Source organism: Synchiropus splendidus, chromosome 7 (assembly GCF_027744825.2).
Source record: "Synchiropus splendidus isolate RoL2022-P1 chromosome 7, RoL_Sspl_1.0, whole genome shotgun sequence".
In the NCBI taxonomy this organism is placed as follows: Eukaryota; Metazoa; Chordata; class Actinopteri; order Syngnathiformes; family Callionymidae; genus Synchiropus; species Synchiropus splendidus.
This window is the reverse complement of record NC_071340.1, coordinates 13,735,750-13,752,783: the sequence shown is the minus strand read 5'-3', so window position 1 is coordinate 13,752,783 and position 17,034 is coordinate 13,735,750. Positions and strand designations below refer to the sequence as shown.

The following is a 17,034-nucleotide window of genomic DNA, read 5'->3' as shown; positions in this document are numbered from 1 at the left end:
TGCAGCCCAACGTTACAATCCTCAGATGCCTGAATGATAGTATAACAAATAAACTCCACAGAAATAGATTATGAAATTGAGAAATTCAGTTTTTCAAAACAGTAAAAATGATTTATCTCATTGAAGATAAAAGTCATGAAGCTGCTCCAAGTGTTTAGTTTTTGTTTTTTTTTAAACTAAACTTTGAGTGCTGCCCCTTTAAAGTACGCAAAACCAGCAGAACAGGTTTCTCAAGAGCCACGGCACAGAAAGCTGTGTCAGACTTCCGCACTTGTTTTTACCAGGCAGCTGTTTTAATTCGTCTCCTCTCGCCTCTGCGGCAATGACCATTAACAGCTTCACCATCGAGTATGATGCTATCAACAGCAAAAACACCTTCACTAATGGAGATATCATCAATGGACGCATCATCGTGGAGCTTTCAAAAGAAATTGAAGTTCAGTCACTGATGTTCATCGCTTCAGGGAGAGCTGAGGTTTCCTGGACGGAACACCACGGACATCATGGAGCTCACGGTCATCATGGTCGCACCCGCCACTATTGGGCAAAAGAGGCGTACTACGAAGTGAAGCAGCACATTCTGAGACAGTCAGCAGGTAAGAAGAGGGGTGTGTCATACAGCAGCTTCAGTATTTTCTGCAATAATTACCATTGTACTCACCTTTATTTGAAGGTTCCAATGTCCTTAAAATGGGGCGGAATGTGTTTCCCTTCACCTTTCAGATCCCAGACAGGTATCAAGCCTTCATGCACTCATCACTTTGTTACACATTCTGGTTGTGAGTCCTGTTACCTTGCTTGACAGAAAAATGCCATCGACATTCAAACACACCACCGGTAAAATCGTCCATAAGGTGAAGGCCGAGCTCAAGCGCTCCATGAGACTGACAGAGAAGGCCAAAAAACACTTCACCTTCGTGTCCAAACCGGACGCAGATATTCATGGACTCATGGTAAGATACAGTATATTACAAAGTCAAGTCATGTCTTTCATGTAGTCCTTATGTGGAATTTGTACTTTTCATTTCAGGAACCCCAGTATGGCTGTAAAGATAAAAGTGTCTTGTTTGGATCTGGAAGTATAACGATGGATGTGCACACGAAGAAGATGGGATACATGCAAGGTGAGGTTAACACTCCTTTGACTCCGAAAATATTGTGACTTTCAATTCATTCAGATGAACTATTTTCATGCATTATGCCATCAAGACAGCAGAGGATTCATCTGATTTCTGAGTTAGGAAGGCAATTCCACTTACTAGGAAGATTGTTTTTCTTTTTTTGAGGAAAAAAAAAACATGATTTTGGACAACTTTTGATTTTGATCGTACTGTACATCATTTTGTGCCGATTATTTTTGTGATATTTGATGATGTCTGATGATTCGATGTATAATTTGTATGTATATTTGTGGTGTGATTTTTTTTTAAGGTGAGAACATCGAGATCATTGCTGAGATCAAAAACAACTCCAGCCGCTCGGTGAAGCCCAAATTCGTATTGTATGAGAAGAAGAGCTTCTTCGCTCAGGGTCACAGGAAAGTTCAAACCAAGGACATTCTCAAGGACAAGATAGATGAAATTCCATCAAGTGGCAAAGAAACTTTGAAGAAGAAGATCCCAGTCCCCAGCGATCTCCCCGTATCCATTACCAACTGTAACATCATCAAGCTGGAGTACAGGCTGAAGGTCCAGCACTAGTTTCGAAAATTTCATTTTATTTCATCTTCTTGTTATTTGAAATATATGTATATTTTATATATTTTGCAGGTGTTTCTGGACATCAAGTATGCAGCAGACCCAGAGGTCAAGCTTCCCATTGTTGTCATGCCTGCTCTGACATCAAAGGACATGACTATGAAGCAACATAACTTGGAAAACCATCCATCATTTCAGCCAAGCCAACCAATCGGGTACCCCATTCCTCCAGGTGGATACCCTGTTCCTCCAGGTGGGTACCCTGTTCCTTCAGGTGGGTACCCTGTTCCAACAGGTGGATACCCAGCTCCCTCAGGGGGATACCCGGCTCCTCCAGGTGGATACCCGGCTCCTCCAGGTGGAGCTCCTCCAGGCGGAGCTCCTCCAGGCGGATACCCGGTTCCCCCAGGTGGATACCCGGCTCCCCCAGGTGGATACCCGGCTCCTCCAGGTGGAGCTCCTCCAGGCGGATACCCAAACCAACCATATGTTTATCCAACTGCACCGTTCCCAAACCAAAGCCAACCACCCAAGACCAACCCTGGGGGTCCACTGCCGGCCTACAGTGCGCCCAACCTATACCCCAACATCACCAGTCCTGAAAAACGTGAAGATAAACTGTAATGTGCCAATTTGAATCTGAACTACTGGCGATCACATGGCGATGCCTTCAGTGAATGTGCACCACATTTACTTTTTGGTTGAAATAGGTGCTTGTCCAAACAGCTTTTTTTTTTTGCAATATTCTGTTTTGTATGCAATATTTCAATAATAAAGGAATAGTAACTGTTGTGGAAGCCATTATTCAACATCTACCTCACGGTGTATATTACACTGACCTCCATAACCAACTAACAATGACTACATTGGCACCATCACACCAGACAGCGATGACACAAGTCGTTTTGAATTCAGAGGAACATCCAACTGAAACAGGAACCAAAAGAGAAGGAGGTGTGGCTTGTTTTTATTGGACAGTATATAGTGTGATTGCGACACTGCATGTACCTTTTATATATATATATATATATATATATATATATATATATATAATTCCTCATTTTTGATGCATTTCAAAACTGAGTTCATTTGGGTTCATAGGAGTTTGTCCAAAGAGGTGATATTATGTTCCATTGATTTAAATTTTAAGCTGTATTAAATATATTAATTATTATATTAAATTTAGGACAACAAATGGCCCGAACTTTGGACCTCATCTGATGTGATGAATTCATTCTGTTTTCAAGAGTACGGATAGTTCTGACTTGACAGACGCCCCAAACATGCCAACAGACTCCTCCCTACTGCACCTGACACCTGCATGCGGAAATCTGTTTCTGCTGTTTTTGCTGTAGACATGACCATTGTTTGGTCTGATGGCACGGCTTATATTTTCCGACACGGTTGAGTGATCCACTATGGCTTATGAATGGCACCAATGCTATATGTGAGGTCAATAAGATGCAAAGAAGCACGACAGGAAAAGCGAGTCACACGGGGAGGAAATGTGAGCCTCATCCGATGTCACTACACGCTAGTACTCTGGTACCTCTGTGATTGCTCGGCTGGCACAATGACTATCACCAACTTCTCTATCGAGTATGACGCCATCAACAGCAAAAATATCTTCACAAATGGGGACACCATCAACGGGAGGATCATTGTGGAGGTTTCAAAGGAAACTAAAGTCCAGGATTTGATGTTCATTGCATCTGGAAGGGCTCAAGTCTACTGGTCTGAACATTACGGGCAGTACGATACCAGGCATTACTGGGCTGAAGAAAAATACTACGAAGTCAAGCAGCATATCCTGAGACAGCTACGCGGAGATGGTAAAGCTGAATAACAGTAATAATGATTTTATGATTCAGCATTAATACAATACTGTGTCTATTTAGGGAGCGACATCATAAGCGAGGGGCGACATGTCTTTCCTTTTACCTTCCAAATACCAGACAGGTAGGTGGTGATTGCTTTCATTGTCTTCTCATCTCTTTTTTCTCACATTTTGTTGTTTCTGAACAGAAAAATGCCGTCGTCATTCAAAGACAGCATTTGTAAAATCGTTCATAAGGTGAAGGCGGAGCTCCACCGATCGATGCGATTCAGGGAGAAGGCCAAACAACACTTCACCTTTGTGTCTGGTGCAGACCTGGATATTCCTGGACTCATGGTCAGAAGTAACATCCATAACAATCATTTATTCATTGCTAAAAAATATTATTTTATTTTCTGTAGGACCCTCAATATGGTTGCAAAGATAAAACTGTCAGTTTATTTGGATCTGGAAGCATAACAATGGACGTCCACACTGATAAGATGGGATACATCCAAGGTGAGGTTCTGCTTGCGAACCCCTCTTTAGATGGATTTTATTTCCCTCCTATGTAACAGTTGATCAACTTTTTCATTGCCTAACATGCCTAACTTGCCTGTGTTTGCATGCGTTAAAGGTGAGGGCATCATGGTCAAAATTGAGATCAACAACAAGTCCAGCCGCTCGGTGGAGCCCAAATTCGTGTTGTACAGGAAGAAGAGCTCCTTTGCTCAGGGTCACCGGAATGTTGAGACAAAAGATGTCCTTAAGGGCAAGATGGAGTCTGTTCCATCAGGCAGCAAAGAAGTTGTGAAGAAAGTGATCACTGTCCCCAGTGAACTCCGCTGTTCCATCACCAACTGTCCCATCTTCAAGCTGGAGTACAGGCTGAAGGTATGAAGACTCACAGTCAGGGTCAAGCTCGGGATTTCATTCTTAGCAGCCGCCCACTTCAGCCAAGTCCTGATTCTTACTATTGAAACTGTTTTTCTACCTCAGTGACAGCACTTTTTTGCAGGTGATTCTGGATATCAAATTTGCGACAGATCCGAAGATCAAGCTTCCTATTGTCGTCATGCCTGCGCTGAAGTCCATTGATCCAGGGAAGAAACAACCTAGTTTGGATATGTGCGGATCACTTCAGCCAAATCAGCCATTTGGAATCCCAAACCAAGCGTTCGCAGCTCCTCCGGGTGGATACCCTCACCAACCGTACCCATACCCCACTCCACCAATAGTGAACCCATGTCAGCCACATGCGCTGCTGAGCCCACCATTTGGGAGTCAAGCATATGCATGGCCCACCAACCCTGTGGGTCCTCCTCCTTCTTACAGTGCATCCGGAGAATACACCCCCACCACCGACAAACCTGAAGATAAACTGCAATAATTCCCCAAAGTATCTGTGGCTTAAATTCAGTAGAGATTTAATCATATGCACAGATTTGTATTTTGCTATTCTGAGGCTCGATCATTGTGTTGAAATGAGTTAGTATGTGGATCCATCAGCTTCATTTGCTGTGTCTAACATTGTTTCCGTGCAACGGGTCCAGCACTGTAAAATAAAACTCAATATAGAAAACAGGAGTGAACTATTTAGAGGGAGAGTAAATGCAATATGTCAGTCTGATCTTTGTATCGTCAGTTTTCACTGTTCACTTTTCTTTTCTTTTAGCAGGGAACTTTGACCTTTTGGTGCAATAAAGCTAGCAAAGTGTTTGTGTCTGTATTTTCAACATGTGTGACTTATTCAGTTTGTTCAGTTATTATCCTCCTGGTCTGTTTTCTCTGTCTTCTCTGTCACTTGACACAGCGCCTGCAGCCAATCCTCTTCCACTCCTCCCCGCTGTGGTGAAAAGCGCGACCTGTTATAACAAACGGCACTGATACTGTATGTGGGCTCCAGAGATTCAAACGTGTGCGACAGGAAAAACAAGTTTCACCCGGAAGAAATGTCTGCCTTCTCACATGTCCAGTACGCAGTGCGCGTGTTTGAACCGCAGCCAGTGTCGCTTTGGAATAATGACCATCAGCAAATTCTCTATCGAGTATGACGCCATCAACAGCAAAAATATCTTCACAAATGGAGACACCATCAACGGGAGGATCATTGTGGAGGCTTCAAAGGAAACTAAAGTCCAGACGTTGACATTCATTGCATCGGGACAGGCTGGAGTCCACTGGGCGGATGATGATGAAGGCACTCATTGGGCTCACATAGAGTACTACAAAGTCATGCATGATATCCTGAGTCACCTCCGGAATGATGGTAAAGCTGCTACAAACTTTATGATTCAATATCACTTCAATATAATGTGTGTTCTCAGGGAGTGACATCATTAGCAAGGGGCGACATGTATTTCCTTTTAACTTCCAGATTCCAGACACGTGAGTGACTTTTGCGGTCGTTTTCTTTTCATATCTGCCTTTTCTCATTCTTATCTGTCATGTCTGAACAGAAAAATGCCGTCGTCTTTCAAAGACGATGAGTGTACTATCATTTATAAGGTGAAGGCGAAGCTCAAGCAGTCGATGAGACTGACCAAGAAGGTCAACAAACACTTCAACTTTGTGTCGCCTGTGAACCCGAGTAGCCGCAGACTCATGGTAAGAAGCAACATCAAATAGACTCATTCATGGCCCTCAAAAGATACAGTTGTTTTCTCTAGGACCCTCAATATGGCTCTGCAGATAGTCCTGTCCGTTCTCCAGGGTATGGAAGTGTAACAATGAAGGTCCTCACTGAAAGGACGGGATACATGCAAGGTGAGAGTTTTTGGTGAAGATATATGGACATAAATAAATATATCCGTGATCAGTCATTGTACGAGGTCTTTTCTGAGATAAGAAATGAAATGAGAAGAAACACTGACTTGTTGACGTATCACCGGCGTCCAGAATGCTCTGGACTCAAAACAAACTTGTAGCTTTTCATGCATCCACACACCATCACCTGTTAATTGTTAATTGTTAATCATAACATTTATTTACATCCAAATATTTTGACCTGGTTAGCGAATTTAGTGAAGACGCACAAAAAGAAAACGCTATTTTATGCCCGTTTCCATTCGTTATTGTTTTGTGATCGGAGGAGCGTGCGCCATGAGGTGATGTCATCAGAGAGCGTCTCTGCGCCGCAGAACCAACAACACACGTCTGACATTTCCCATCCAGAACAGCATGAGGCCGCATCTGCCTGAACATTCCCATTTGATCACTTTGTATGGCAGTTTCAAAAATACTTGCTCTGTAAGAACGACGCATTCCAGCCATCCACAAGGAGGCGCTGTGACCGTGGGCGTTTAGCTTGTATTACAGTCATGAGAGAGTGTCTGGGGACATGTGTTTTTGGGCAGCTCTGTGGTCACCCGCTTCCTTCTACGACAATACAGGGAGAAATTAGCTTGAATTTCGTTTGATTGATATTTGCTCAAAATAACAAACTAGTGTTGGCATTTATTGGCAGACAAATCCACCTCCTTGTGACAGCTCAGACAATGAGGAGAATCCAAGCGCAGGAAGTATAGAAAGGCTGTCACAACTATATCCACAAACAAAGTTTAATACAGGGCCAACACAAATGGGACACGGCCCAGGTCCAAAAATAGATAACTGAGAGAAACTCCAACGGAACATGCTCAACTGAAATCCAGGGAGCAATCAAAAGAGTCCAGAAACTCACTGACAACAGGTCAGGCACGAGGAACTAAGAAACAAGAAAACATAAATTAGAATAAACTTATGAAAATTCTCAGCCACAAAGGCAAAAAAAAACAGTGCAAACCAGGAAGTGAAAATATGGGGAAGTCGAAGTCCAAAAATGTTCTGATCAGGAGTCCAAAAGTATATCACAGTGCAGAAACATTCACGATCTGGAGCTGCACCAACCTCCAGCTTCTCCTTAAGAGGTGGAGGTTCATCAGTAGAAATTGATCACAGCTGCCGATCGCGCCCGACACTGTCAAGAGAGAACAAAAATACACAGGAGCAGGAAGTAGCTGACACTCCTGAAGGCATGAAATTTTTTTTTTTGTTATTTTCATCTTAATGGAGGCAACACTCTTGCTTGGGTGGAGGAGGAGGTGGGTGGGTTTAGAGCTGCGCTGGAGGCGGAGTCAAGCACAATGTGACGTCACATTGCTCATCCAAATGTCGAGAAAGCTCTCTCATAAATTTTTAACTGGTGAACGTCGTGTTATTGGTGGATGTTATTTCAACCGTGTTGCTGGTTAGTGGTGAGCAAACCTAACGTGGGCCCTGCTTTGGTGCCGGCTCCATGCTGACTCAGCGAGGCCTGTGGGGACTTCATAGAAGATGATGAATGAGTTTTAGTAACCACTCATTTTTCCTTCTTTTCTCGCCTGTATACTGCATCAAGGATGGAATCCCTCTGATGCAGTAATTTCTCTGTGTTTACATGTGTTAAAGGTGAAGGCATCATGGTCACAGTTGAGGTCCACAACAAGTCCAGCCGCTCGGTGAAGCCCAAATTGGCCTTGTGCATGACGAAGGAATACAAGGCTGATGATGACAGCAAATATTGCACCTCTGATGTTCTCAAGGACAAGTTGGATTCTATTCCATCAGGCAGGAAAGAAGTTGTGAAGAAAGTGATCACTGTCCCCGGTGAACTCTGCTGTTCCATCACCAACTGTCCCATCTTCCAGCTGGAGTACAGGCTGAAGGTATGAAGACTCAAAATCAAAGTTGATTCTTATGAATCATTTCAGGCTGTTTCACAAATGTGGACATTTATGTTATATATACTATCATTCAATGCAGAAGGTAATTTTTTTCTACATTGGTGACAAGAGGCAGCTTCATTTTGTTATTTTAAACAAACTTTATTGATTGCAGGTGACTCTGAAGAGAAAACATGCAAAAGGTCCGACTGTCACTCTTCCGATTGTTGTCATGCCGTGGAAGGAACAACCTCCACTTCAGCCAAATCAGACTTCTGGGATCCCAAACCAAGCTCCTCTGGGTGGATACCCTAACCAACCGTACACCACTGCACCAATTGTGAACTGGTGTCGGTCGCATGCGCCCACAAACCCACCATTTGGAAACTCAAATCAAGTGAATTCCAGCCCAGGTCTACCAAGCATCACCAGCCCTATGGGTCCTCCTCCACCTTACAGTGCGGTCAGCTTGTACCCGCCCCCCAGACCCGGGACGTGAAGCCAGACTACAGTAATTCAACAAAATCAATTCAGATGCAAACAAAGTCCATCAGCTGTTGAAATCCAGTGGATATTCATCCATATGTACAGTTGTGTGTTTTTCTTTTCCTTCCCTTTGTTTTTCACTTGAGATCTCGCTGCAAAGAAGCAGCAAAAGTTTCCACTCACTGTGTTGAAAAGACTTGCAATGAGTATGTGGATCCATCAGCTGTAGCTAAGTGCAGCATGAAAAGCTTATTTTGCTCCTCTGTGCCAGATATTGTTGGTTTTCAATGTGACTCCTGAACTGGCCTTCTCACTGAAATAAAATCATTCCTGTGTGAAACATTCAGTGTATCACACTGACACCTTGGCTGCAGCAACACTCGCTCATATGTTTCGCTCCTCCTCTGTAAACTTGCTGCTGCTAATGTGAGTGAGAAGAAGCATTTGTGGCAGGAAAAACAGGTTTCACATGGAGCAGCACCGTCAGATGTCTGTACACACCCTTACCTGGTTTCTCCTTGAGCCGGGACATTTGCTCCTCTGGTGTCATGACTATCACCAACTTCTCTATCGAGTATGACGCCATCAACAGCAAAAATATCTTCACAAATGGAGACACCATCAACGGGAGGATCATTGTGGAGGCTTCAAAGGAAACTCAAGTCCAGACGTTGACATTCATCGCATCAGGAAAGGCTCGAGTCATCTGGACGGAACACTACGGGCAGTACAATACCAGGGTTTACTGGGCCGACGAAAAATACTACGAAGTCAAGCATCGTATTGTGAGTCAGCATTGGGAAAATGGTACGCAAATATACCTTGAAGCAGTGTTTTTGTGCCACAGACTTTTGTTTACATTAATATATCTATTAAGGAAGTGACTTCATTGGCAAAGGACGACATGTTTTCCCTTTTACCTTCCAGATTCCAGACAGGTAGATTGTTTTTAATGTCTCCTCATTCGTGCTTTTACGCTAACTATTCGTCTTGTCTGGACAGAAAAATACCGTCGTCATTCAAAGACGGCGTCGGTAAAATCGTTCATAAGGTGCAGGCTGAGCTCAAACAGTCGATGAAACTGACCAAGAAAGCGAAAGCACATTTTACATTTGTGTCCAAAGCTGACCTGGATATTCCTGGACTCATGGTAAGCTATCATCACATATGATCATTTCTACATTATTAAAAACATATGTTTGTTTTTACCAGGAGCCACAATCTGAGAGTAAAGATAAAACGATCACGTTTTTTGGATCTGGGATTGTAACCATGGACGTTCACACCAATCAGATGGGGTACATGCAAGGTGAGGAAACTCATTCCTTTCCCGTGTTATTCTTTGAGTGATATACATATTTCAAATATTATATATACTCACATTAAATATCTTTGAAATATCGTTGGTGCATCTCAGGTTAAATATTTTGGAATATTTATTTTTCTTTGCTTTTTTTGTTGTGGCAAACATGTACGAGAGTTTGATAAGCTTGATCTATAAATATGTTCTATCAAAGTCAGGCATCTTTAGTTTCTAACCCTAATATCTGAATCGAGCATGTCTCATGTTTAAAGGTGAGGCCATCAAGGTCACCGTTGCCATCAACAATAACTGCAGCCGCTCGGTGAAGCCCAAGTTCGTGTTGTATGAGAAGAAGAGCTACTTTGCTCAGGGTCACAGGAGAGTTCATACCAAGGACGTTCTGAAGGAGAAAGTAGATGCTGTTGCATCCGGCTGCACGGAGATGGTGAAGAAAGTGATCACCGTTCCCTGCGAGCTTCCCTCCTCCATCACCAACTGCTCCATACTCACGCTGGAGTACAGGCTGAAGGTACAGGACAAATGGCTAAAACTATCCCAACATAACTTGTTTCTGACAATAATTCAGCGCTACACTCCAAAGTTAGAGATGGAGTGATCCAGAATCCAGTTCCCCTGACGTCTGACTGCTGTTAATTCTTTTCACAAGCCCAAACATAACTGAGAGAAAACCTGAGCTGTGACATTTACAACCCTTTCATCTGGAAAAAATACATCTCGCTGACAGACAGTGTTGTTGTTACTATTATTTACTCACATGTTACTGCTGTGTCTGTCCCTGGTGCTTGTAGGTCTACCTGAATATCAAGTCTGCGATCGATCCAAAGCTCAAACTTCCAATCGTTGTCCTTCCTGCTCTGAAGACGAAGACGGTTCCTGTTCTGGATGGATCTCAGCCAGTTGGAAACCCAAAGAAACAACGCCGGAAGTCAAAGCAGACTAATCATCCAACTGTAAACCCACAACAGTCATTTGGAAACTCTCACCAACCGATTGGAGACGGGAACCAAGCGTTTGCTTATCCCCAGAACCCGGTGGGGTACTCCAACCAAGCATGTCTCTATCCAGTCTCACCATTTGAGAACCTGAACCAAACCTGTGCGGATCCATGTCTGCCAACTGTGAGCCACCAGCCGTATCAGCCATATCTGGATCCTCCCCCACCATACAGCGCCTGTGCCTTACCTCCTCCCACCCCAGAACCAGAGCACTACCAGGATGAATTGTGATTTATTTATTTATTTTTTAGGACATTTCATAGCTACCCACCAGTATTTCTCTGGTGGTTCTTTTAGAAAGAAGCCTCAAGTGTCCGTCTCCGGACGTTGGAGAGGGGTCCAGATTTACCCTGCTTTCAAGCCACGTTTTAAAGGACCATACTTGTCGTCTTCTGCTTTTATTTTGCTTTTGTTTTGTATCTCGACTTCCTGTCTTCTCCCCCCCCGTTCTCCCGTGAGCTTCTGCTATTATGTTCAACCAAGACACGGGTAAAAAGCCCTGTCCTCTGCAGCAGATTTCCAACTGCAACTAGCTTGGCTGGATTATATTTAGTCGGTTTTCTCTTTGTGTTTACTACAAGATCCTTGATAGTTAAATTGCATGTCGGTCAGTTCTGCCATTCACTTTTCTCTCCTTGTTTCCCCCTGTTTACACAGCCAGGTGCGCGTGTTCTGCCACCAGCTTAGCTTTGTTCTTTTTTCTTCCCTTCCCCTCGTGTGAGTTTTTGACCGCCACCTTACTTTCCGTTGTGTATAACTCATGCTCGATGGCCGTTTGACCATCACGTTCTAATTTACTCTCTGTTGTCTGCCTGATTCATTGGATGGTTCTGTCCATGTTTCTCTCCCGGGTCTGTGATCACCATTCTAAATTTGTGTATGAATAAAAGGCTCATTTTACTTTCCTTGTTGAGTGGGTCTTCGACCAGCAGGGGTAACCAGTTGTCTTCTTCCTCTCAGAAGTGTGTAAACTTCGGTGCGCTCACGACTGAGTGACAAAACTCTTTCAAATTTGAGTCTTTGCAAATGCGATGCTCTGTAAATACATAGTTTGTTTCCACACAAACACACACACGGCTTCTCACTCCAACTTACACACACACACAGTTTTCTTTCTTACGCTTTCTTATCTTTCCACTGCATGATGGAGCGACTTCACTGCTCTTTTCTGCCCAGTGCTGTCAGGTTGTACAACAGTAGAACCTGATAGACTGAATGTTTTGTACAAAATATATAATTCATCATTATCATTGTATTATCTATTTACGTATCTTTACTTGTATTTATTTGGTCATGATATTCGTTTAGATTATATATATTAATTTATTTATCTTGCGTTGTTGATAGCATTTTTTTTTTCAATGTTTGTTGTGTACCTTTCATGTCTTTGATATGTGTCAGTGTCTTTGGTGTCATTGACTGCAGTGACATGTTGAAGTTCTCCGCTGTTGCACTAATAAAGTCTGTTTGGTCAAATCTGATCCATACTGTGTGTGAGCTGAACCACAAAGCATCATTTTCATCTCCCAGAAAATGAGCGGGGTTTTCTCTGGGAGCCAGCGTTTATGTTTTCTGATCCAGTAATGATCATCTGTACTGCAGGTGCTCCGTGTTTTTCATTCAAAACGTTTTCCTCAGCTAATCTTGGCAATAGCTTTGTCATGTGTTGTGCATACAATGTGACTCGACGTAACCTGTTTGTCACTGTGGAACTTTCCATTCCACCTATGGAGTCCAAGTATGAGTGGAACTTGTACCATATCAGCGAGTCCTGTCAGGGGGGTGAGTGATTACACTGACTCATCTATTGAGGCATGTGCAGTGTGACTGGACAGTTGTGCACCTGCCTCACTTATTGTACCGTATTTGTCTGTCTGTGCTTGTGTTGGAATCTGTGCCTCCTGGAAGTGGTTCTGCTATAGAGATACAGACGGGATTTTCCAATCTAATGAAAACATCACAAATGCTCGACACTCGCTATCCAGATCAGTGATTGTGAGCTCGCTGTCTGAGACCATGGTGTGTACAAGAGCTCAAATAAGCAGGATAGTTTACAGGTTTGAGGCAAGACTTTACAACCTGACAGTAAACACTGGTGTGCGTTTTGGTCCCTGTCTCCTGTTGTGAGATGAACATCAATTAGGTCCAACAAATGGTGTTCTTGTACAGTTGATTTGACACCGCGGTGCCTTTGTACCGACTCAGAACCTGAACCTGCATTTGGAAGACAAAACCCTTGAGATCAACACAAAAAAACATGATGTTCATTACACTCCATTTTCAACAGAACTGTTTTAATCTGTTCACTGCATCACTTAAATAAAATATTTTTTGATTCAATATGTTGCTTTGCTGGTGTTATTTACGCTGGTTGGTTAATATTAACTGAGTCAGACGTGAATTTCACAAACAAAACACACAATTGTTACAACAAAACACACAATCACTAAAACAAAACGCACAATCACAAAATGCACAGTTGTTACAACAAAACACGCAATTGCTAAAACAAAACACACTTTCACAAACAAGACCTAATTGCCTAAACAAAACACACAATTGTTAAAACAAAGCACACAATCGCATAATTAAATACACAATTGTTAAAACAAAACACACAACATAGACAACACAGAATATACTGAAAACCCTTGTTGTTAGCTACCACGGTGGATTTTTGGGGTTTTGTTTTGCCGATTGTGTGTTTTGTTTTAGACGTTTTGTGTTTTGTTTTGCACCTCAGCAGCTGTAATATTTCAATAAACATACATATACATTTCAAGAAAAATTACCTCAACAAACTTCTCAAAGTGAAAACTGAAGTGAATAAAGCCTTGTATGCCAGTCATGTCAGTCACTTCAGTGCTCTGCCACTAAGTTAACATTAAACCAATTCTGGAAGTCTGATCAAGCTCATATCAAATGGAACCATGAGAAACCATAAAATGGGAATGAAATATATGTAATAAATAAATGAAGTGAGAGTGCTCTTTTTTTGTGGACCTTTGTTCAGCCGGTGTAGAGTGAGTGGATCAGAGTCAATGCATGTTCCTGGTCTGAATAAAGTCCTCCAAATTTCACCGGTGCAGCTGAAGGCTCACGTTACCTATGTGAAAGTGACACCACCAACCTGATCACATGACCTGGTATCACACAGGCACAAGGGACGAGACGCAAAACTCACTATGACTGTGAAACATCTCTCACTGGATTACGACAAGGTGAACGAGCAAGGAACCTTCTCCCCTGGAGACGTTCTCACGGGCAGAGTGACCGTGGTGACCAGCAGAGAGACCAAAGTCCAGAGGCTGTTGGTGAAGGCCAAGGGGAAGGCTGCAGTGACGTGGAGCGAGCAGGATGGATGTGCCACACACGTCGTGAGCGACAAGAAAATATACTTTAACTTTGAACAGATTATTCTCCAGGATAAAAACAAAGGAGATGGTATGTCATCATTCATACAGAGAGTCAAACTACTGAAGGTGATGTTTTTTTCTTGTTTATGAAGGGTCGGAAATAATGGCTGCAGGCCGGAACGTTTATCCTTTTACCTTTGTCATTCCCACGGCGTAAGTTTCTGCATGGAGAGGACTGTGACCCTACATACGGCTACATGCCGAGCCCAAGAAACACTTCCTCTTTTAATTCCAGGGACATGCCCTCGTCCTTCGACGGGAAGTGGGGAAACATCACATATAGTTTGCGAGCGCAGCTGACACGATCGATCTGGCACGTCCACAAAACTAAGTTGGAGTTCCCCTTCTTGACCAAGTCTGAGTTTCCATTTGCCTCCAGATCTGAAATGTTCATCATTGGGCTGAAGGTGCACACTTCATTTTTCAATATTGTGCAATTCACGTGAGAGGATTCATGTGACACTTGTGTCGTCTGCTTGCCAGGAGCAGCAGTTTGCCAGCAGCGTTTCATTCTTCGGTTCAGGTCCAGTGACGATGAATGTGACCTCTGAACGAATGGCTATGGGACAAGGTCAGCTTCTCAAATCACATGACAAAAAAAAAATCTGTATTTCATTATTTAATTTTTCTTCAAATTGTAAACAGGAGAAGCGATGGCAGTTTCTGTTGAAGTTCTGAACAACTCAGCCTATAGCGTTACACCCAAATTCCTCTTTTGTGAGAAGCAGACTTTCGCTGCTCAGTCCAGGAGAATGACACACGCCAACGAAATCCTTTTTGGGACAGGAGACTCTGTTTCGGCTTTATGCAGTGGAACCATTACTAACATTCTCCGGGTCCCTCCAAACCTTCCTCCCACCTTCCTCAACTGCTCCATGATGAATCTTGAATACAGGCTCAAGGTATGTGATTCCACTGATGCTTTTACTGGTGGTGGTAAAGACACCTTTAACCCTTACCACAAAACTGAACATTTCAAATAAAAGTCATTTTCAATTATCAGTACAATTCAATTTCAACCTCATTGAAAGAAAACTGATAAGCTCCTCAGACTAAAAATTTGGTCTTTTAAATGGTTTTATCTAAACTCATGTTGGTGTATCAAATCTGGATTTTATTTACAGATATAATTCAAAACAAACGCTGTGAAGGCGACAGTTGGAAAGAAATGAAAGATAAAAGTGACAATTAAGATATGAACGGAAAAGATAAAGTGCCCATTAACATTTAAAGTCACATTTTCTACATGTTTAAGATATTAACAATGATAAAATAGCCAGATCTGTCTCAGGTTAGTTAGCGCCTCCACCCACATTTAGGATGGACAGCGGTTTATCATACTTGGATGGTACTTTTATGAGCAACAGCGCCTCTTAGTGGCTCATGGGGAGAACACAAGAGGAGCGTGAACTCGCTGTACCTTGTACCTTGACTTGAATATATTGCGTGCCAATGACAAATTGGTCGTCGATTTAATCTCTTATTTTCTTACTTAGAAGCAAAATATATCGATTGATGATTAAATGGAAATATGTATCCAACACAATTTGGATCCGGACACGAGGTTAAAGTCATAAAAGATGGATGATGGAATGAATGACGGATGCTAGATCCATCCTGGTCAATGAATCGTGAAATTGCTCACTTTGATTTCTGAATAGCGAATCCAAGCCACACAATCCACATTTGGCCTGAAAATAACGTGAAAACTTTTTTGTTTTTTTTGCTCATAGGTCGCTCTTGATGTCCCTCTGAAGAGACATCCAGAGGTCAAGCTTCCACTGGTCATTCTCTTGCGGATGCCAAGGCCAGAGAAGCAGAAACCAAAGCGCTCCATCTGGTTTCGGAGGCTGCCTTGTTTAAATGAAGCCAAAGATCCAGAGGAAACAGACAGGAAGTGGCCATATGTTTTAGCATGAGGATGGGTCACTGCCACATGATATCATTCCAGTTATGTTTAATATATTCACAGCAGGCAAAAACAATGGCTATGATAACCAAATATGACATAATACACGGTACACATCTGTATTTTTTTCTGCCTTCTGAAGTGGACAATTTTATACGGTTTCAAATCAAACGTCATTTCATGGGATGAGAACAGAGACGGTGCACTCTACAAAGTCCAATGTCTTGTTTTGTCAGCCAGTATTGAACAAAGACACATTCATGTTTCTCATCTGTTCCCCAGCCAGATGGTTTTAAGTGGAACCAGACATGGATGTTGGGAAGATGTTTACAGTTACCCGACTAGAGGCCAGAAACCTGATCTAGTTGTGTGACACCAAACACCTCAATGAGAGAGAAGGGTGTGAGGTGCAGACTCAGCCCGAAGCTGGATCTGTTGGTGAATGCTGGCTCAAAAAACCAAAAGAAAAATGGTTGCTCCACATCATCAATAATGCAGGACAAGCGTGACCAGCGAAGGTTTAGGCTCAGTCTTCTTGATCCCAAATAGCCTCTCATGCTTGCGTGACTTTGGGAATCAAGAACAAGCTATTTTGCCCTAATGTGTTTTCCTTGTGTGCTGCTAGTGATGACGCAAAATCACGCTGTAACAATAAACTATTTCAACATCCACTACATCTTTCAATGATTTGACCAAAAACTGACTTTAA

General features: G+C 42.7%; 4 protein-coding genes across 4 annotated transcripts; all 4 read left to right on the top strand.

The window, feature by feature from the left end:
• The first annotated feature begins 276 nt into the window (after nt 1–276).
• Nucleotides 277–5,177, top strand: LOC128762374 (uncharacterized). Its single transcript, XM_053870593.1, is given in 11 exon segments — nt 277–596; nt 674–734; nt 806–953; nt 1,031–1,129; nt 1,437–1,688; nt 1,770–2,317; nt 3,159–3,656; nt 3,723–3,870; nt 3,936–4,037; nt 4,156–4,407; nt 4,532–5,177. Coding segments are annotated over 11 exon segments (2,754 nt in total). The 5' UTR covers nt 277–322; the 3' UTR covers nt 4,904–5,177.
• A 328-nt stretch (nt 5,178–5,505) lies between these two features.
• LOC128762824 (arrestin domain-containing protein 3-like) lies at nt 5,506–8,984 on the top strand. The gene is made up of 6 exons (XM_053871350.1): nt 5,506–5,782; nt 5,841–5,901; nt 5,973–6,120; nt 6,183–6,279; nt 7,942–8,198; nt 8,371–8,984. Exons 1-6 carry the CDS (start codon nt 5,536–5,538, stop codon nt 8,692–8,694), a joined length of 1,134 nt encoding a protein of 377 aa, XP_053727325.1. The 5' UTR covers nt 5,506–5,535; the 3' UTR covers nt 8,695–8,984.
• Nucleotides 8,985–9,197: 213 nt separating this feature from the next.
• On the top strand, nt 9,198–12,371 carry LOC128762733 (arrestin domain-containing protein 3-like). The gene is made up of 6 exons (XM_053871192.1): nt 9,198–9,488; nt 9,559–9,619; nt 9,684–9,831; nt 9,894–9,990; nt 10,257–10,513; nt 10,794–12,371. Exons 1-6 carry the CDS (start codon nt 9,230–9,232, stop codon nt 11,229–11,231), a joined length of 1,260 nt encoding a protein of 419 aa, XP_053727167.1. The 5' UTR covers nt 9,198–9,229; the 3' UTR covers nt 11,232–12,371.
• A 176-nt stretch (nt 12,372–12,547) lies between these two features.
• LOC128762373 (arrestin domain-containing protein 3-like) lies at nt 12,548–16,335 on the top strand. Its single transcript, XM_053870592.1, has 7 exons — nt 12,548–12,782; nt 14,158–14,444; nt 14,509–14,569; nt 14,652–14,823; nt 14,900–14,987; nt 15,062–15,318; nt 16,150–16,335. The coding sequence occupies exons 2-7, from the start codon at nt 14,186–14,188 to the stop codon at nt 16,333–16,335; spliced, it is 1,023 nt and encodes a 340-aa protein (XP_053726567.1). The 5' UTR covers nt 12,548–12,782; nt 14,158–14,185.
• The last annotated feature ends 699 nt before the right edge of the window (nt 16,336–17,034 follow it).